The sequence below is a fragment of the Erpetoichthys calabaricus genome, chromosome 10 (assembly GCF_900747795.2).
Source record: "Erpetoichthys calabaricus chromosome 10, fErpCal1.3, whole genome shotgun sequence".
Taxonomy (NCBI): Eukaryota; Metazoa; Chordata; class Cladistia; order Polypteriformes; family Polypteridae; genus Erpetoichthys; species Erpetoichthys calabaricus.
Window position 1 is genome coordinate 118,365,385 of NC_041403.2, and position 22,705 is coordinate 118,388,089.

The 22,705-nt window shown below is 37.9% G+C and overlaps 1 protein-coding gene across 1 annotated transcript in view; it reads right to left on the bottom strand.

Moving 5' to 3' along the window:
• LOC114659361 (cadherin-like protein 26) overlaps nt 1-22,705 on the bottom strand; it is a 111,473-nt gene that overhangs the window by 15,335 nt on the left and 73,433 nt on the right. The window contains exons 13-15 of the mRNA XM_028811804.2: nt 9,100-9,230; nt 7,292-7,354; nt 208-279 (exon numbers count right to left, since the gene is read on the bottom strand). Of these exons, the coding sequence (XP_028667637.1) occupies nt 208-279; nt 7,292-7,354; nt 9,100-9,230 (266 nt within the window). The remainder of the gene's footprint in view (nt 1-207; nt 280-7,291; nt 7,355-9,099; nt 9,231-22,705) is intronic.

Sequence of the window (22,705 nt, forward strand, 5' to 3'; positions counted from 1 at the left end):
TGTGTGTGAGTCTGATGGACTGGTTCTCCATCTCATGTTGGCTATTGCCTTATATCAGAATCTGTGCCACAGGCTCTAGCCCCTCCACTATCCTATAAATGGATTAGGAATGGCATGGAAATGGAGGGACTGAAGGAAAAAAACTTTAAAATGAATATCAAAACTAAAACATATACAGTAGTTCAATATAATGTGTATTTTACTTACGGAGTCCATGAAGCTCCTCTGTTGTCCTCCATTACTGTGCCTCTTACTGTTGCCCCAGTTTGGTTGTGAAGCCTGAAATTAACCAGATAAGAAACATAAATCATCCAGAGAATTAATTTTGTTTACTGACTTTTTCAGTTGCTAGAGAATTTTGCATTAAATGTTTGGATTTTAATCATTTTAAAAGAAGCTCAATCTTCTTGACATTTTATTTGTAATTAGTCTTAATCTATTTACAGCTGTGTTTACACCAAAAATGCAAGCAACAATCTGCCAATGAAATTACAGCATTTTTTAATGCTTTTAAAGTGACAGCTGATATCTGCTTAAATGCACCTTTCTGCATATGTTGTATGTCACCTGCAACCACTACTTTCCAAAACAGACCCCGATATATGTATTTTTTCTTTCTGCCACTCTAAACATAGCATATATGTTATTTTTCACTGTAGTTCTCTTAGGTTTCTCTGCTGTGGTGTCCGTAAGGAGCTCAGCCCATTCTTTTACATTTAGCTCTCTTAGTTTTATCCTCTGATTGAGCAGAAAAAAAATCATTGTATGCAAATAGTGTTGATATTTAACTGTACCTGAACATCCTACTTGCATAAAAGATGTCAGAATTCATTAAACTGAGCATGACTAAATGTGACTGTGTTTATGAGATCTTCAGTGAGCTTTAAGTTTGAACCATTTTTAAAACAGATCAGTTCCTTTGATTGTGTGGCACTGATTTACCTATCTGTCACAATTAAAACTTTATTCTTTTATGCATAATGTATTTCCAGAATTGGTCTAGTTATGTACTGGTAATCTGTCAGGACTGTTTCTCCATATGCTGCCAGGATAATAATAATAATATTTTATTTATATAACATCTTTCCCATGCTCAAGGCATTTATATATAGGCCCCGGCTTATCCCTGAATTTAATTAAGCAGATTTGATAATGTTACATTATTACCACAGTCTAAACCTACATTTCATTTATATTCTTCTTGTAAAAATAGTCTGCTATATTGTTGTCTCCTATTCTGATTTAATTACTACACTTTTCTACCAAGATTTAACAGACTCTACCTTCTGCTATGAACTAGTTAATCAGTATTAATCTTCAGTCAAGACAACCTCAAAAGCTGACCTATGAGAAGAGTTCTAGAGACCAGTTACCAAGTAAGTTAAAAGAGCAGCCTAAAGTTATACTGTAAAGATGAATTTTTGATTAGTAAGAAGACTGGTGTCAGAAGTGTCAAAAATGTCTGCAAGGCTAAGAATGCAACATGCAGAATGCTGCAACAAATTATTTCACCTATGTGGTGATTCTGGGTTTTAGTTTTTGGATTTATTGCAATTATTTTTCATTGACTGTGATGTCACCACAGCACCATTTTATGTTGTTGCTGCCCTATATTGCTTGATTCTCATGACCATGGCCAGGTCAAGCAGTTCTCAAAGTAGCTTGGCTGAACCACAGTACACACATACTCTCCATATCCAGCCACCCTGTGACAGTGCGGGTTAGCTCCATGATACCAATTCCTTCCAGGAGCCTCTTGAACCCACCACCGTCAATAACGTCACTGAGATGAGGTGGACCATGGGTAGGTTCAAACAGGTATACAGTAGTTTTATTAAAATCCATCCAGGAACAAAAGTGCAAATTGTGCAGTGCAAAATCTTCTTTAAATAAATAATCTATTAAAATGTTGAAGGTTAAAACCAGTCACAATAAGTAATCCAATAAAGCAATGAGGTTAAAAGCTAGAGATAGCTCACAAAATCAATGAGCCCCAACGCTTCCCTTTAAACCTGGTGTCTCCTCTTTTTATCCTGTTCAGACCTTGCAAAAGGAGGAGACGCCTGCTGACAGGTGCAGTTAATCTTCAAATAACTGGCCCAGTCCCTGCTGCCCACTGCTCCACAATAGGACTCACCATCCAAACCCAGGACCAGGTCCCGATTGTTAAAGATTCTCAATAGGGCTCCTAATCTGAGCCTCACACATCCTCCACCGCCAGTCTCTGGGTGTCTGCGGGTGACACCACATTTCAGGCCGCTCCTACTCCCAGTTAAGCATTCAATATGAGCGCCACTTCCACAGCCCCAAGGCTCACACCAGACCACCTGCCCCTCACTCCATTCAGCACGGGCACTCTCTTTCTCTCTCCCCATCTCTGTCTCTCTCTTTTCTACTTCTTCTCTCCTGTTAACCTCCTTCTTATCTTCCTCTTCTTCTTTAATCTGTCTAGTCTATTCTCTTATGAGATGAGTCCTCCCTCTTCCTTCCCATGCAGGGCTCCTTTTATGATAGCTGTTTAACTAGGAGAATGTGGAACAGCCAGTCAGCACCTCCGTTAATCACGGAGTGAAACACACACCTGCACCCAATTGGTGCCTGCACCTTGTGATTATGCAGGGGGACAACTGCTGGATGTTATTAGCAATAGACCAGGAAATGTGTGTAATAAACAGGTTTCTAAGTACTAGAACTTTGATTCTGTTCATCTGGACAAAGTTTTTAAGTGGGAGAAATATTTCAAGACTTATCCAAGTCTCTTCCTCAGTCTCAATTGACTGCAGGTTTTCCCAACAGTACCTTTGCTTAATCACAGAGACTAGCACCATTGACAAAGGGCCAGTTGATCAGTGATATGCAGATTGTCCACTGATTAGTAGATGTGTGAACCATTCATAGAGGGTTGAGGAATGGCTGCAATCACAGCATTGTAAGATGGCGACAGATGTACCCTTAGGCCCCCTCCTCTGTTCAGAGATGGTCGTTCCTTTTTCACGTAAATGGCCTCCTTGATTCCTCTCTCAAACCAGCGCTCCTCCCTGTCCAGGATGTGCACCTCTTCATCTTTAAAGGAGTGACCACTATCCTGTAGATGTAAATAGACTGCGGAGTCCTGGCCTGACGAGGAAGCTCTTCTGTGTTGTGACATGCGCTTAGCCAGTGGCTGCTTGGTTTCCCCGATGTACAATTCATGGCACTCCTCCTGGCACTTAACTGCATAAACTATGTTACTCTGTTTGTGCCGTGGGACCCGATCCTTGGGATGGACCAATCTTTGGCGTAGCGTGTTTTGGGGTTTGAAAGCCACTGAGACCCGGTGTTTCGAGAAAATGCGCCTCAGCTGTTCCGATACTCCTGACACATACGGGATCACTAAGGGTTTTCGCTTAGGCAGTGGATGTCCTTCCTGTCTCATGAATCGCTTGGAGCGTTCTTTAGGTGTCCTCCCTGCTTTGACAAAGGACCAGCTGGGATATCCACATTTACTCAGGGCCTTTTTAACGTGGTGTTCTTCTGCTTCCCTGGCCTCTGAGTCTGTGGGAATGGTGTTAGCTCTGTGTTGTAGAGTCCTAATGACACCTAGTTTGTGCTCTAGTGGATGGTGAGAGTCAAACCTTAGATACTGGTCCGTAAGTGTGGGTTTACGGTACACATCCACTTTCAAATGTCCCCCGTTGATGATGGAAATTTCACAGTCTAAGAAGGCTAGCTTGTTATTTTCCATATCCTCTCTGGTGAACTTGATGTATTTGTCCACCCCGTTGATGTGGTCTGTGAACTGTCGTACCTCCTGAGATCTGATTTTCACCCAGGTGGCCCTTTGTCAATGGTGCTAGTCTCTGTGATTAAGCAAAGGTACTGTTTATAAGGTTGGGGAAACCTGCAGTCAATTGAGACTGAGGAAGAGACTTGGATAAGTCTCAAAATATTTCTCCCACTTAAAAACTTTGTCCAGATGAACAGAATCAAAGTTCTAGGATTTCCTTACCTGGATTATTGAGCATGCATCGAGACAGGTTTCTAAGTACACTGTGGATTGCTATTAAAAACCAAAGAACTAATCCCTTATTGTAGTTAAACAAGAATTGTCAGAAGTCATTAACAAGAGCACAATAAATCAATCAGATACAAAATGCAAAGACTGAGAATCAAATCCAGAAAATGAAATATGTAAGTCATTACCAGAAAAACATCAGTATTTTAGATTCTAGCACTCTGGGTGACATATCAGCACAGTACTGTACAGTATACAGGTTTACCTTTACATTCTTTTTTTTAGGTACAGTAATGTATTAAGCTGAGGTTGAAATGGAATTAAAGTGTTTTGGGGGCATATTTAGGATTTAAACTATAAAAATAGGCATTTTTTTTAACCACATCCATAATTTGCGGTTTTTCACAATTCGCAGGTGCTCTAGGAACGTAATCCCCGTGAATTTCAAGGGTGTACTGTACTGTCATTTCCTGTTAAATAAAAATAGTTCCAAAAAGGAGCAGATACTGCTGTTATTGCCAATGCCTTTCTTCCCTTCGACATCATTCAGAAACTAACATGTATAATACTATGGCAAGTATATTACAGCACAATCAATAATTTATTATTTAGTGCTGGTGAAATGGCTGAATGTAAGTAAGGAGCATGTATGTGAGATGCCTTACCACATGCTCATCTTCCCAGAACTTGACACAGACATAACAAATTTTAATAACTGATTTCAGGAAGAGATGCCATTGTGTCATCCATATTTTGTTTGCTGTTTTGTACTTTACTAACAAAGTGTTGTGCATTGAAGGATAAAGAGTTGTGTGCACCAGAACATGGACACAACTTACAGGGAACGTACGTGCTGTGTGATGAGAAGATCTCTTTAGAATATTAGCTGCCAGCTCTTTATATGCTCTTTGGAATACTTAATTTATTTCTTTGTATAAAATAAGTGTATTGAATGAACTACTTGCTTAAATTACACTGTTAAAATTAAGACAAATATAAGTGTGTTCCATTAGCAGCAATAATTGGTTTCTTATTAAGAAAGGTCACTAAAACTATAAATCTGCAGACGCTGTTGCTGTCCAGGATATAAGTTTGACACCCTTCTAATATAAAGTAAAGGTTGTTATTTAATAACATATTTATAACTGGAATACTTTCTGTTTAAAGCTAATTTATCCTAAACTTTCTCCTAATTAGTGACACTACATAAAAGTGTAGAAAATACTCATTCACCTTATTTCAACTGCTGACCAAATTTTATGTTTAAATATTGTCAACAATGTGACTATTCTACTGTCCTTATGGTGACCATAATAAATGGCATAAATGAAGGGATGGTGCCTATAGCTCGATATTTAATAAGTGTGTCTGTTTTTGCCCAATTCCTGGAGTTGGTCTTTCAAGATGAAGACCTCTAACCAACTGACTCTATTTACCCATGTCAATATAAGAACTGCTTCTGGTCTTCTGCAACAAGGTGGGGAAAGCTCCACTCGCTGAGAAAAATATATCAACCAGTTTAGAAGTGTGTCATAGTGACAACAGGCAGAGCACATATGCATTAACCTATAGCACAGGCTATAAAAGACAAAATAAAAGTCTTCATTGAGTCTCCAGCTCTTTTCCAGAATGCCTTTACAATGTTTTTATCAAAATAATTGTGCACACATATGACAAAGGTAAACTTTTAAATATTTGCATCTCCTGAAAAATTAAAGTTAATTATCAACCTAGTTACTATGGAAAGATGAGTAGCAGCATCATATTGCATTGCAAGTTATAAAGCATTATGATATTAACTGTGGAATTTATTTATTTATTTTTTACTTTTAGCAAAAATATCACAATTGTTTCATTCTAGTAACTACATTTACTTGTAGAATAATATTGAGCATTAGTAACTCAAATAAAAAAACTTCACAATCAATATTTTATAAATCAGATTGCAGCTGACCCACATCAAATCATAATAGAATTAAAGCAGTGGCTTAAACCTTTAGAAATCTGTTCAATAAGGTGTAATGCATATTAGCAACTGATATATTTCTTTACTTTTTAATGCTACTAAACCCTACATCTGAAAACCTGTTCTCATAAAGGGTATGCTTATTTATGTCCACACAGCCTAATATTTATTTACAATATCTATATACAGAAATATTTGTTCCATTAATGAATCATTTCATTTAAGAAAAGCAATATGCTATTTCTTATTCATGTGTCACCCAAGTTGTATGATGAATAATATTCTAATATGCTTTCATAGATGCTAAATTGTCTAGCCACAGCGCAATACTCCAGTCACCTCCCAGGAATAAGCCACATGACACCAGCAAGTATTATGACTGTCTTTTTACTGTTTTATTTCTTTTTTTTTTGTTTTGTTTTATTATCCTTTTTAGGCATAATTAACAGCATGCAAACTGAATAGAACTGTAAATAGAACAAGCATATGAAAAGACACATCCTTAGCACAAACCAGGAGGAACATAGAAGTAAATGAGATTTTCAAGAAGAATACAAACGGGAAAATCAAACACAGCTACAATTAAAATAAAAACAACCAATTGCAGTAAAAAGTACAACACAAAAATAAACAAATTGATTAACAGTGAGTAGACCTATTAAATTAAACAGAAAAAGTTTCCCTTGTATAGTTTGGTAGTGACTGTGTGATAACCAACAGAATATATGATGCATGTTTGTATTAAACCTAAGTTTCCTTTTAAAGTCAGGAAATAATTATTTTCACTTAATGAGACATTGATAGGCTCAGTTACTTTTCATGGTCATACTGTGAGTCCGTAATGGGATTTGGACTGGTAGCCTAAAGTGGATTAGAGTCCAGGCTAACAACACATTTTTAGTTTTTTCTATAAAGTATTTTCATAATTTTATTGTATTATACTATTCTGTAGAGTCTGTTTTACTGTCACTGGTTTAACTGAACATTTTATATGCAGTATATATGTGTAAAACAAAAACATTTTTTATTTTATGCAGTTAATAAGCTAAGAGTTTCAAAGACATTTTGGGCCCTTCATTTCGACCTAAAATTAATATTATGATACATGAAATTCCTTTGATCTTTGACTTGAAATAACAATAAAATTTCTCCATTTGAAATAAAACCAAAGAATGCGTTACTTAAAGTTTAATGCACAATCAAAACTATTCTTAGATTATAATTTGCATAATGTAACTATAATATTCTATATTTATCTTTTGCTCATGCACTATAAAACTGCTTTACTAAATGTACTCTTACTGATTTTAAATTTAAGAAATTGTTCTTACCAGTGTGTTATTCACATTTAAAACATTTTCTTTAATTGGAGAATGCATTGGCAATTGTCCAGCCTAAAAATTTGTAAAAAAAAACAAAGTATACATACTTTTAAGACAATCAGCATAACTGCCATTTATATCTGTTACACATACAGTCATATGAAAAAGTTTGGGATCCCCTCTTAATTCTTTGGATTTTTGTTTATCATTGGCTGAGCTTTCAAAGTAGCAACTTCCTTTTAATATATGACATGCCTTATGGAAACAGTAGTATTTCAGCAGTGACATTAAGTTTATTGGATTAACAGAAAAAATGCAATATGAATCATAACAAAATTAGACAGTTGCATAAATTTGGGCACCCCAACAGAGATATTACATCAATACTTAGTTGAGCCTCCTTTTGCAAATATAACGGCCTCTAGACGCCTCCTATAGACTTTGATGAGTGTCTGGATTCTGGATGGAGGTATTTTTGACCATTCTTCCATACAAAAGAGAATGGACAGCCTTCTTCAAATCATCCCATAGATTTTCGATGATATTCAAGTCAGGGGACTGTGACAGCCATTCCAGAACATTGTACTTCTCCCTCTGCATGAATGCCTTTGTAGATTTTGAACTGTGTTTTGGGTCATTGTCTTGTTGGAATATCTAACCCCTGTGTAACTTCAACTTTGTGACTGATGCTTGAACATTATCCTGAAGAATTTGTTGATATTGGGCTATATTCATCCGACCCTCGACTTTAACAAGGGCCCCAGTCCCTGAACTAGCCACACAGCCCCACAGCATGATGGAACCTCCACCAAATTTGACAGTAGGTAGCAAGTGTTTTAATTGGAATGCGGTGTTCTTCTTCCGCCATGCAAAGCGCTTTTTGTTATGACCAAATAGCTCAATTTTTTTTCTCATCAGTCCAAAGCACTTTGTTCCAAAATGAATCTGGCTTGTCTAAATGAGCATTTGCATACAACAAGCGACTCTGTTTGTGGCGTGAGTGCAGAAAGGGCTTCTTTCTCATCACCCTGCCATACAGATGCTTTTTGTGCAAATTGCGCTGAATTGTAGAATGATGTACAGATACACCATCTGCAGCAAGATGTTCTTGCAGGTCTTTGGAGGTGATCTGTGGGTTGTCTGTAACCATTCTCACAATCCTGTGCATATGCAGCTCCTGTATTTTTCTTGGCCTGCCAGACCTGCTGGGTTTAACAGCAACTGTGCCTGTGGCCTTCCATTTCCTGATTACATTCCTTACAGTTGAAACTGACAGTTTAAACCTCTGAGGTAGCTTTTTGTAGCCTTCCCCTAAACCATGAAATGGAACAATCTTTGTTTTCAGATCTTTTGAGAGTTGCTTTGAGGATCCCATGCTGTCACTCTTCAGAGGAGAGTCAAAGGGAAGCACAACTTGCAATTGAACACCTTAAATACCTTTTCTCATGATTGGACACACCTGTCTATGAAGTTCAAGGCTTAATGAGCTAATCCAACTAATTTGGTGTTGCAAGTAATCAGTATTGAGCAGTTACATGCATTCAAATGAGCAAAATTACAAGGGGACCCAAACTGTTGCACAGCCAGTTTTTCACATTTGATTTAATTTCATACAACTAAATACTGCTTCACTAAAAATCTTTGTTCGGAAAACACCCCAGTACTCAGATGTTCGTAGGAAATGAAAGACATACCACTGTTATCTTTTTTGTTGAAAGTAAAGTCAATTATTATGCAGGCTGAGAGGGGTTCCCAGACTTTTTCATATGACTGTACATAAAACATTAACAACATAAAAAGATCAGTTCAGCACTTACACTGGAAACTGAGCTACCGCCTTCTTCATTGTATTTAATGAGATGTTGCTGGCCTGCTCCATCCAGTAATTCAGAGAATTTAGACTGCTTTTCTTCTCCAAATTTGCAGAACAGAAGTAAGCATAGAAGTACTAAAAACAAGATGAACAACATTTATTTCTAAAGTACATTTTCATACAGAGAAAGTAGCTCAAAATGCTTTATAAGATGTCAAAAATAGTTACAAGCATAGTAAAAAATTTAAATAAATAATATATAAAAATAAATAACACACACTCATAAAGTATATGATAGATATATAATTAATGGAAAAATAGAGCTCTTATATACAGTAAAGGATTAATGTATTGCAAAAGACATCCAGGAGGAGTGGGCACAGTAAATTTCCATTAATTTTCTCACCAGAAACATACAGTATTGATAAAGCGTCCAGTATCTCCAGTTCATATGCACAACTAGAATTCATATGATGCTTCAGGTAAATTTATGACTGAAATTTTTCATTAACTCTGAGCAGATAAGCCTCATATACTGCACCAGTAAAAGGATCTGATTTTGCAATTTGTCTTACCCTGGAACAAGCTGTGGCATAACAGAATATTCATTCAAACTTTGAAAACTTGTATTCTTTATTTATTAACGAAACAAAATTGAATCAGTGATCAAAGTTCCCAACATGCTTCTTTCAGCTACAATAGAACAGGTAAATAAATTGTCATTTATTAATTTATTTATGTTGGAAATTCTGGGTGAAATATGACCTTAACTTCTATGACTTAAAAATATAATTTCAGTATGATAAACAATTCTTTCTTACCTCCTCAGTCTCTGCCTACATAGACTGAATTAAGTCTTTCTTCTAGCTAGGGCTGGGCTATACGGAAAAAAAAATCTTATCACGATATTTTTTTTTCATATCAATCAATATCAATGTATATCATGATATAAATCAAAGCACTATTTCTGTCAAGCTTAACGGATCCTTTTTACTCCTATGTGAGATATGAAGACATCATAAGGTTAATTTTGGTTTAAATATTATTTATTTTTTGTCAGAAGTTGAACATAACAAATGTACTGTAAAACATTATACAACTGTATTTCAAATAAATAAAATAATTATATATAATAAAATCTTACTTCTGACTAGTCAAAAGCTTTGAGTGTTACAGGAGACCACAAACAAAATGCACAACTAAATTCTTTCATTAATTCCAAATAAATAAAATAGGTAATCTATATATATAAAATTATTTTCGCGTTTGAAACGGAAATTGTGTATGACCACGCGATATGGAAATTATGTATGAAACGGAAATTACGTATAACCACGTGATATGGAAATTACGTATGACAACAAAACATATTATAATACAGGAACTAATCACTTCGTTTGTGGACGCCATTTTTATATCGTCTTTACGAATTGTTATTATTTGTGTGAGAGTTATTTTACTGCTATTGAAAAGAAGTAAACACAAACACACTGATCTATCCCATAGAAGTACACCCCGCGTCGTCCTTTCCCAGCCCTCCTCTCTGGACTACAGCGCTGACCCATCCACTGCCAGGTGCGTTCTGACAGAGAAGTTTTATTTATTCGTCCACGTGACTGTCACAGAAACTACCACATTGTAACTTTTTTTTAGTTGGTAGTACTTGATAGTAGAAGAGATCAGGAAAACGGCTTTGCTTACTTTTTAACTGTGGCGAGCTGTAAACAATGTGCGTGAGAACAAAGTGGATGCTGGGAGGTGAGGAATGTCGGGCTGCTCCACGGGGTCGAGACCTTCGCAGTTTCGAGCAGCGTCCTCTCTTCTCGCAGTGTTTGTGACACTTCAAGTGCCCCATCGGTTCCTGGGAGAGTGGAAATTGCTGCTACTTCTTTGTCCTATCTTTGCACAATGTCTTGTCTTGTTTGTGTTTTAATTTTTAATTTTTAAATTTTTAAATTTTAAATTTTAATTCTATTTTTAATTTATTTATCGCACGTCATGTTGTTACACTGTGGATCCTGAGCTTCGCAATTTCGTCTATCTGTATACTTGTATATGGTTGAGATGACAATAAAGTTCACTTTGACTTTGACTTGACTTTGAATTATTTAAAGAAGTAAATCACAGGCACGTAGTGCAAGGATGTCAGACAGAAATTTAGACGATCACATAGAAAATGTAATTTCTATACCACAGCGGTTGTGTAGTGCCTTTCACAAGGGATCTACTACCGAGAGATAATTCAAATACATTTTAGCTACTGTTAGTACTACTTACCTGTTGTCTTATAGCACCTTTAAAATGTAGTTTACCCTAAACCACTCCAGTAGTGCTCAATATATCTTTACTTCTTAAATGTTAATGTTTTACTGTTTAATAACTTATAGACTACATTTTATTTTTTTCCCTTGCACTCAGTGAGTGAAGCCACTGGGTAATCAGCTAGTACAAAATAAAAAAGTCTCAAATCTGACCCGTCAAAAGACTTTAAGTTTTTCAGGAGAACACAATATTTTTGTTGGTCAACCCCAAATCTACTCTATATATATAAAATCCTAAGCCTAAAAGTGCAACGATTTTATGTGACATTTTTATGTCACTTTTTTGTCATGCTTTAAATCTGGCTTATTTTAAAACCTACATACAGTGCATCCGGAAAGTATTCACAGCGCATCACTTTTTCCACATTTTGTTATGTTAAAGCCTTATTTCAAAATGGATTAAATTCATCTCTTTCCTCAGATTTCTACACACAACATCCCATAATCACAACGTGAAAAAAGTTTACTTGAGGTTTTTGCAAATTTATTAAAAATAAAAAAACTGAGAAATCACATGTACATAAGTATTCACAGCCTTTGCTCAATACTTTGTCGATGCACCTTTGGCAGCAATTACAGCCTCAAGTCTTTTTGAATATGATGCCACAAGCTTGGCACACCTATCCTTGGCCAGTTTTGCCCATTCCTCTTTGCAGCACCTCTCAAGCTCCATCAGGTTGGATGGGAAGCGTTGGTGCACAGCCATTTTAAGATCTCTCCAGAGATGTTCAATCGGATTCAAGTCTGGGCTCTGGCTGGGCCACTCAAGGACATTCACAGAGTTGTCCTGAAGCCACTCCTTTGATATCTTGGCTGTGTGCTTAGGGTCGTTGTCCTGCTGAAAGATGAACCGTCGCTCCAATCTGAGGTCAAGAGTGCTCTGGAGCAGGTTTTCATCCAGGATGTCTCTGTACATTGCTGCAGTCATCTTTCCCTTTATCCTGACTAGTCTCCCAGTCCCTGCCGCTGAAAAACATCCCCACAGCGTGATGCTGCCACCACCATGCTTCACTGTAGGGATGCTATTGGCCTGGTGATGAGCGGTGCCTGGTTTCCTCCAAACGTGATGCCTGGCATTCACACCAAAGAGTTCAATCTTTGTCTCATCAGACCAGAGAATTTTCTTTCTCATGGTCTGAGAGTCCTTCAGGTACCTTTTGGCAAACTCCAGGAGGGCTGCCATGTGCCTTTTACTAAGGAGTGGCTTCCGTCTGGCCACTCTACCATACAGGCCTGATTGGTGGATTGCTGCGGAGATGGTTGTTCTTCTGGAAGGTTCTCCTCTCTCCACAGAGGACCTCTGGAGCTCTGACAGAGTGACCATCGGGTTCTTGGTCACCTCCCTGACTAAGATCCTTCTTCCCCAATCGCTCAGTTTAGATGGCCGACCAGCTCTAGGAAGAGTCCTGGTGGTTTCGAATTTCTTCCACTTACGGATGATGGAGGCCACTGTGCTCATTGGGACCTTCAAAGCAGCATAAATTTTTCTGTAACCTTCCCCAGATTTGTGCCTCGAGACAATCCTGTCTCGGAGGTCTACAGACAATTCCTTGGACTTCATGCTTGATTTGTGCTCTGACATGAACTGTCAAGTGTGGGACCTTATATAGACAGGTGTGTGCCTTTCCAAATCATGTCCAATCAACTGAATTTACCACAGGTGGACTCCAACTAAGCTGCAGAAACATCTCAAGGATGATCAGGGGAAACAGGATGCACCTGAGCTCAATTTTGACCTTCATGCCAAAGGCTGTGAATACTTATGTACATGTGCTTTCTCAATTTTTTTTATTTTCAATAAATTTTCAAAAATCTCAAGTAAACTTTTTTCACGTTGTCATTATGGGGTGTTGTGTGTAGAATTCTGAGGAAAAAATGAATTTAATCCATTTAGAAATAAGGCTGTAACATAACAAAATGTGGAAAAAGTGATGCGCTGTGAATACTTTCCGGATGCACTGTATATATATTAGGTATCATTCTTTTCAGAATTTATAGAACTTTAATGTGATGTTGTTAGATCTTCAGATTCTTATTCTGTTTTTAAATTCTAAACTAAAAAATATCAAGAACCATGCCTGGGGCCGGAAAAGAAAAGACACAGAGTAGGACAGCTGCTGCACAGGCTTTTAAATTTTTGAAGTGCCGCACGAGATGCAGATCACGCGGTATGGCAGCAGTAGCAAGCCAGCAGCTGATCGAGCAAAGAGGAGGTAAAAAAAAAAAAAAAAACGAAATATTTCCCATTATATCATCGTTTATGAGGGGGTTTTGGAGGAGCGACCACGTCTCCTTGGGGTGCATTCAGCCCCCCTCTTCACAACGTGAGCGGCAGAGACGCGAAGTGGCTGGCACGTAGTGCAGGCCTGGGGGGTTGTTGAGCAAAGCGAGCAGGGGCAAACCCCATAGTAAATAACATAAAATCTTAATTCTAAAATTTTAAATCTAAAACTAAAATCTTAATGCTTTCAAGTTTTATAGTGAAACACAAAGTATATTCTTTGGACAGTTCCATATAAATAAAGTAGATATTAATACAAAATAAAATCTCAAAAAAACTCTCTCTATACTGTATCCTTCCTTTGTATAGATTCAAACTGTTTTAACAGTAGAATCCCTGAAGCCTACGAAAAAACTTGTAATCCCAGGTCAACTTAAATTCCGTCGCACCTCGTCATCAGCTCCTTTGTTTTCCAAATGTGTCAAGCAGCCTGCTATCCGATCCCCCCCACTGACGCAGCTCAAGTCGCACAGAAGATTCTCAGAGCTCAAGTCTATTTATCTGGGTGTGAGGTGCCTGGAATTGTAGAGGGTAAATAATATATCGTCATTTAGAATACATACATTTCACATGTATTCCGTGTCTACAATGATCTATGTAAATGTAGTGTAACAAAATTGACTCCAGACAGTCACAAAGGTTTGGGGCAGCCACCCGTATAATATGAACCTGGCTGCAAAAGGTTCAGAAACAAGGTTGAGTTGTTTACAAGACAGAGTACAAAACAGAACTGATCAAATGTTGGTAAGATGGTGGTTTTTAAAGGTTGGGAGAGGAAATGAGGTCATCCAAGCAGGAACCGGAAGTGACATCATCAGTGTTGCTGGAACCGGAAGTTACATCATCTGTGGCATAGGAACCCGATGGGATTTCCCAAGAATGGTCTGCAAGAGACTGAGAGAGACAGTCAGCACATTCTGCCACCCCCTGGTCTGGCATAGTATTACACTTTAGCTGCCTCCTAATCACACGTGTGTGAGAGTAGGATGACAGAGAATGCAAGGCAGGAATTGTTGAACACACAACTAAAACAGAAACGTTTTTCATGTTTTGGTAATAATTGACAAAATGTAGACATGAAGTACATAATGTATGAAGACTGAAGTCCAAATATTAAATGAACACTTTCACAAAAGGTATAAGTATAACAAAACAAGTACGCTTTTATTCAAGAATATAACCGAAGGAAAAGAACTCTGGTTAGGGTACAATGCTAACACGACAAGCTTGGATGATGCAGAGGTAAGAACTGCTGACTCATAATCGAGAGGTTCCGTGCCCTTCCTAGATTTACTGTTTTGAGTAGTGAGCTTCTCTTATTATTACTATTATAGAATAAAAACGACACATTTGATTTATTTGAGCCTGTAACAGCCGGTATAAATTTATGGTACTTGTAAAAGTTAGTTTTTTATTATTATTATTATTCAGTTTTATTCTCTCAGTCATGTTCATGCTTTCCCCATTCTGACACTGCTAGTTTTCAAAAAAAAGACATGCTATAACAGAGGTAAACTCAGATGAGGATGAGGGTTCTACATTGGAGAAAGAGAATAGAAGCCCTCCGCACAAGAAACGTTCAGTCACAAACAAGAACAACGCAGCTGCACCAGGTGTAAAGGCAAAAGATGGCACCGTTTGGATGAAGCAAGAGGTCGGGTGTCATCCTGCCAGGGAATCTGACACACGCATGTCCCTCAATGAAACAGCAGGGCATACCGAGCTCACCAAGGTATCATGCAAAGTTCTGTTTGTGATTATGTTTTGTGATGGTCTCTATATAAAAAAACATTCATATGTTACTTATATAAAAGCCAGATTGAATGTTATTTACCTATTTACTTTGATTTATTTACTTATCTTACAGCGTAAAGTCACAAGTAGACGGCAGAGTTTCCTGTGTTTGATCGACATGGGCATGCTGATACAGTACATGTGCAATGCTACTTCAGTGTGCAAATGACTTTAGCTGCAGGTGGAATCTGCTGTCTCCCTTTACGCAACTGTTGTTATGGTTCTGCCTTTGTCCAGAAACAGCTTCATAAGCTTTATGACCTTAGTCTCAGAAAGACTTTCTTCCGTGGGACGGCTGAGATCTTTTCCTGAATAAGGAGTGGCATTGCACATGTACTTTGTCAGCATGCCCGTGTTGATCAAACACAGGAAGCTCTGCAATTTACTTGTGACTTTACGTTTTCTAAATAAGCATTATTCTGAGAAATTAATTCATGCATTTACTTCTAGGGTTGACTACTGTAATGTGTTGTTTACTGGATGTTCAAACTGTTCTTTATACAGCTTCCAGTTAATCTAAAATGCTGCTGCAAGAATTATTGCAAGAATGAGAAAATACGAACACATAACTCCAGTTTTTAAATCCTTACACTGGCTCCTGGTTAAGTTCAGGACAGATTTCAAAATACTCCTTTTAACATATAAAGCCTTAAATGGCCAAGGTCAGTCTTACTTACCTTAACTTATCATGACTTACAAACCATAATGCACATTAAGATCTCAAGATGCTGGTCGACTTATGATTCCAAGGATTTAATGAATTAACAGTGAGAGGTTGAGCTTTTAGTTACAGGACCCCTAAACTGTTGAATGGTCTGCCTGCTACTATAAGAGATGCCACTTCGTCTCAGCTTTCAAATCCCGGCCGAAGACTCACTACTTCAGCTTAGCATATCCTAACTAAAGCTGCAGTATTAACTGTACATACTGCATATCTCTGTTGTTAGTCATTAGCACTAAAACATAAGTAATATGATAGCTATAAATTGTTACTAACCCTCACCTATTCTGTTTCTTTTCTCGGTACTCGGGTGTGGCACTTAATACCACTGCCCTACTGCCAAGTTGTTTTGCCTGCCTAAGGAAAAGTCATCTCTGATGGAGGATCGCAAGAATCATCAGGTAGAGGGGTCATTTCATTGGATTGGCTGGCCCAGCGCTGACTCAGCTGTGGAATGGCCTATAGGGGGAGGCAGCCTGATTGCTGTGGTCTGTAGGACTCTGAACAAATCCAAATCGTATTATGTAATATCATCTACTGTTGAATTCTGCTCTGTACTTGCAATATTTCTATTGCACTATTATATTGTATTGAGGATTACTTGTGTTCTGTTCTGTGTATTGTATAGTATTTACCTCCCTTTTTTAACACCCACTGCACGCCTAACCTACCTGGAAAGGGGTCTCTCTTTGAACTGCCTTTCCCAAGGTTTCTTCCATTTTTTCCCTACAAGGGTTTTTTAGGAAGTTTTTTCTTGTCTTCTTAGAGAGTCAAGGCTGGGGGGCTGTCAAAAGGCAGGGCCTGTTAAAGCCCATTGGGGCACTCCTTGTGTGATTTTGGGCAATACAAAAATAAACTTTATTGTATTGAATTGTAATAATTTATAATAACTGTGATTTAATGCAATTGCACTAAATCAAACAGTGCAGTGAAGTTCACTGGTCAACTGTTAGTAACACCCTTTTTCATCTCAGAGCTTGCAAGCAGACAAGGAGATGCCTGTACATTTATAGTGCTTTGCTTGGTAACAGCATGATTGTATTGATAAGCAACAATTACTGTGAGAAAACGAGAAGTGTTTGTTAAGCTAACAGTAATATGCTGACTAGAAAAGCGTGTGTTTTAAGCTTAAGCTTGTATGTGTGACTTGTACGTAGACAGCACCTACTTTCCTTGTCCATTCTAAATTTTTGTAGAAATAATAGCAATTATTAACACAGATCGTACTTTGTTTCAATATAAAATAGTAATTGGTTGCCGGCTTACAAGGCTTTAAGAAGACACGTTGCTTGCACTGCTCTTTTTGATCCTTTCTGTAAAAAAGATGTGCAAATTTGTGTTCAGAAATTATTATTTAAGTCCCATCAGAAGATCTGTATTAAATACAGATGAAGCAGAATCGTCGCAAGAAAAGTGAAAAGGACAACTAGGCCAAAGAGGGGAAACCTTCAGCCACTTCCTTGTACAGGATCATGTTAAACAGGCTTATCCACCACACATGACTTTTTTCATTAATGGAAGCAATTTGTTTCTGTGGACAGGAGCAGGACCAATGTGGCCAACTGTATGCAGGATTGGGCAGGCATGGGATGGTATATTTTGGGAGCGGGCAGGCACAGGTTTACCAATAAAATCGGTCCCATGCAGACCTCTACTTCAAGGTGAAAAAAAATAAAGAAAAAAGAAAGGCACACGAAATTCCCATTAGTGCAGCACTTGTTTGGGTCTGGGACTGTAAGGTCTTGCATTGTGCATGCTCTGAAGAATGACACGATTTCAGTTGGTAAAAATGATTAGTGGTGTTACTTGTGTTTGTGGTAACATGCCTTTGACACATTTCGCAGTGCATACTACTCTGCTTCAAATAGCAAAAATATCTCCACACCACCAAATTAATCTGACCCTTCTATTCAACAATGTCATCTTTTGAGCCTTCAGTTGTGTCAATTGAGGTGTCTTTTTCAGTAATGCTTATTATTTTCCAGTTTTCATTAACATATGTCGTCTTTTTCTCTTTTATCTCGGTCCCACTCCTGACATACTAGCATGCACTAATGAGTTAGATCACTGCCAAAAGTCAGTGTGCAAGGAAAGCACATTTTGTAAGTGCAAGTGACATTTTGAGCTTATTTTACAAGGGTAAATTAACTTCATGATGCAGGGCTGCTTCTGCCCAAACATTATCATGTGTGCTGCTACCAGTTGTTACTATGCTCAGTACCGTGTGTGTAAACCTAACCCGATGTAGCTATAACTCTATTCCAGCCACATGATTGGTTCGGCGTGGCGCTATTCTCATTATCATTGGCTTTTGTGTTGTCTGTCAAAACTTGGATGGAATGAGTTCTATCGACTTTCTATCAACCACGTCCTATATTTCTATAGAGGAAAAGTTATTTCGCGATAATTATTTTATCGCTCAGCCCTATGTCTAGCTAATTCAAACTTTCATCATAACAAATACTATTGATTCTGCAGTCTATTATCTCAATTTGCTTTGATTCCATTATGTCTGTCTTACAGTACAGCAAACATAGAACTAAACACATTATTTAAGACGTGAACTAAAAAGGGCATTAAAAAATATTACCCCAATCTTTCAAGACATGTATTGCAGGTACTAATATTCCTTAGATATTTGTTTTCTTACCAGCCTTTTTAATTACTTCACAAAAAGTGTTTTATTGTGGAAAGTGATAGGATCTTCTGGGATTTCAGTGATTTTGTAATGCAGTCTAATATTACATTCCTTATTGTGTATTAATATTTAAAAGTTTCATTCATAATAGTGAACATAAAATTTTACATACTGTATGTCTAAATTTCTGAATGTATATGCTATATTCTGTCCATGTCCAACTGTTTAGAGTATTTGCTGCCCCCCATTAAACAGCTTCTGTAATACTTTTACTGTTCTTCATAAATGCAATTAACTTGTTAAAAATGTTTGTCCAAATAATTTACATTAATTTACAAAGATAAGCATCTTCAATACTGATTTAAGAAGGTTACACTTATGATAATTCTTAATTAAGAAAAGGATCCTTGCAGCACAAACCAGATGTCATTTTTAATTAAGCCAATCCAATACCCAAGTAAACAAAGGTCCATTGTGCTCTCTTGCATCTTAGTTTAATAAATCACTGTTCCTGATATGCCATACCTTTCTTTTTTTTCCCCAAGTCAAAGAACTGAATACTACATATTCTATTACTGTCAGGTTCTTTCAGTCTTTCCATAAATTATGGAAATTATGTAAAGTATTATCTTGCTTTGAAAAATCTGTCTGTGCTTGGTCACCTATAGTATATCAGTACCAGGAACCTAGATTCTCTGTGTTGCTTTTTTATATTTAACTATTTAATAGTTAATGCAAGATTAAGCAACAGATACAGTTTTCTACCTTTAATGTTTATTTTACATTTAATAAATATAAGGCTAAATAAATGTGTTGTAATTTTCAAAGATTGACTTCACAGAAAGAGGCAAAAGATTAAAAGTTGTCTGACCTTCTGTCTTAAAACTTTATTTACTTTATGGTATCACTGTCATTAATTTAGTAGCTATTTTCCAGGTTTACCCCATTAAACCAACTGACCCATAAAACTTTTTCTCCCCATTCTCTGTTATCCTGGAAATCCTTTGAACTGAGGCACATTATTTTAATACCATCTAATAGGTGTGGGAGGTATGGCCAATAATTTAGATCATGATATAATTAAAAACTATTATGGTTACAGTATATGGTATATGGTTAAGGTGGAGCAGTGGCTCTGAGGCTAAGGATCTGCTCCAGTGTCCAGAAGGTTGCTGGTTCAAATAACCGTTACAGCCAAAAGAGATCCTACTCTCCTGGGCCCTTACATTGCAATTCTTCAGTGTTGCTGTACAATAGCTGACACTGCGCTATGACCTCAAGGGAATTGTGAAAACTAACAAATTCCTAATATAAAAAATTATGTAAGGTGAAATAAAGAAATGTCATGGTATTAGGGTTGTGTAATCTGACGATTTTAGATTGTGATCGATCTTGAAGACGTCCACAATCTAATTTTCAAGCAAATCATACAGATCGTGATCTCTTATATTCTTCTAACACTCGATACTGATGGATTCGTGCCAAGTCCACAAACCAATAGAATGATTTCTCGTTGTGATTGGCCAAATTATATCATGTTTCCCCACCACGGCTTTCTTGTGTGAAGAAGTTGAAAACAATTTGTAGTGCAAGCAGCATGGCAGATGAGGAACTTGTGCCAAAGAAGGCCTCAATGTCAGTATCGTGGCAGTGGTTCGGCTATGCATAGTCATATACTGCATAAAGCAAAGTTATATGTAAAATTTGTCGGACAAAGGTCAACACTTCGGGAGGCAAGCAAGCCTAACCAGACCTTAATATTGCCTTTCAAAATATCTTTATGAACATGAAAAAAATAATATAAAGACAGGCCAAAGAAAATGTACATGTCCATTGAATTCAGCAGAGGCCATCAAACCAAGCCTTACAATACAGCCTATTAAACGAAGCCTGTGTAAAAGGCGCTATATAGCGCCCGACCCGGCACAGACTCAGGCAGAGGCACGTACTTAAATAAAACATGCTTTATTATTTCTTCAGCCGTGGGGCACGCCTTCCCCGTGTCCCACAGACCCAACACAGTCCCAAATACACTCACAATTACTCTCTCTCTATCCACCTCAGCACCACCACCACCACTCCTCCTCCTCCTCCTCCTCCTCCTCCTCCTCCTCAGGCTTAGTCCTCCTCCTCCCGACTCTGGCTCTCTCGAGTGGTGGTGGCTGGCCTTTGTTATACCCCACCCGGAAGCGTTCCAGGTGCTTGATTACCTGGTCCTAATTGACCTTCCGGGTGGGGCTGATGAGTCGACCAGCTGGGCTGGAAAGTCCATGCAGCTCCCCCTGGCGGCCATCCAAGCCCCCAGCCAGGCTGTAGAGGACTCCATCTCCCATGGAGCCTTGCGCCAGGTTGGGGAATCATCGTCCACCAGGGAGGCTGCCACCAAGCGTCCCGGGGGAGGTACTGAGCTGCTCATGGTGGCTCCCCTGGAACAGATGCAGCAGGGGCGTCCCTGCCGGGCATGGGACCCGGCTGTCCTTCATACCTGATTTTCAAAATCCCATTTCTGTACAAATCCATGTTGAAAATAAATTTTTGAAAAAGATATTCTAATGCAGAAATATCATTATTTCTATAAAACAAAATGTCTTCCACTTAATTGTTTTCCATCCTTGAAGATACAGAACATTTCAACACACATGGATTAAAAATGTAAAATAATGCTTACTGTTGTATACTTATAACTTTATTTATACTTAAAGTTTTCTCCTACATTTTTAAAAATGCTGGTGCTGTCTTTCCCTTGGTATCTCCAAAGTGTATGCCAACTTTGCTGACCACTTTATTATTATTTTCAGTGTTTGAAGTGGAACAAATAACTTGCATTGCTCTGTTTTATCGTCTTCCTCGACTCTCACTGGGAGGGGAGGGTGGAACAGTCCCCCTTCAGAGTTCAAAGGCTCAATCAAATCTAAAAATAATTCTGAAGAACGAGTTGGGGGGTTGTACCTCTTCAAAGTCCAAAGACACCGTCATATATAAAAAATACAGTTTTGGGGGCCAGGGGGGTTTGTTTGTTGTGAGAAGTGCCGGTATGTATACACTTACTGCCAGCGCTCTAAAGGCAAAAAAAGGACAAATGATGTGTAACACTTCACTTCAAGCACTGATTTTCACAGATGGTTGAAAGATTTAATGTATGTATACCTTAAATCACATAATAATGTGATAACCCCACATGAATTTGAACTGACCCCTTCAAAAATTGATAGTTTTAAGTTTTGTCCAGAAAAAAAGTGTAATGTGTCATCATGGCATTCCTCATACAAAATACAACAAAACAAAATATAAATTTTAGCAGTAGTAAAGTAAAATAGCTGGAGCCCTACTACCTTCTGATTCTGCTGTCCATGATTATTACTATAGCATACATTTTCTGTAATACCCAGGTGCTTATATAAACTCAACTGCTGAAACAAGCACACTATCAGTTTTAGAACATGTAGGCTATACGCTACTTAACTGCATTTTCAATTTTAGTTAAAGCAAGTTGAAGCTTGTGTGGACTGAGCAGGCATGTTTTTTCCTAACCAGCCCTTTGCTTTATTTGTACAGTAATCCCTCCTCCATCGCGGGGGTTGCGTTCCAGAGCCACCCGCGAAATAAGAAAATCCGCTAAGTAGAAACCATATGTTTATATGGTTATTTTTATATTGTCATGCTTGGGTCACAGATTTGCGCAGAAACACAGGAGGTTGTAGAGAGACAGGAACGTTATTCAAACACTGCAGACAAACATTTGTCTCTTTTTTCTTTTTCAAAAGTTTAAACTGTGCTCCATGACAAGACAGAGATGACAGTTCTGTCTCACAATTAAAAGAATACAAACATACCTTCCTTTTCAAAGGAGTGCGC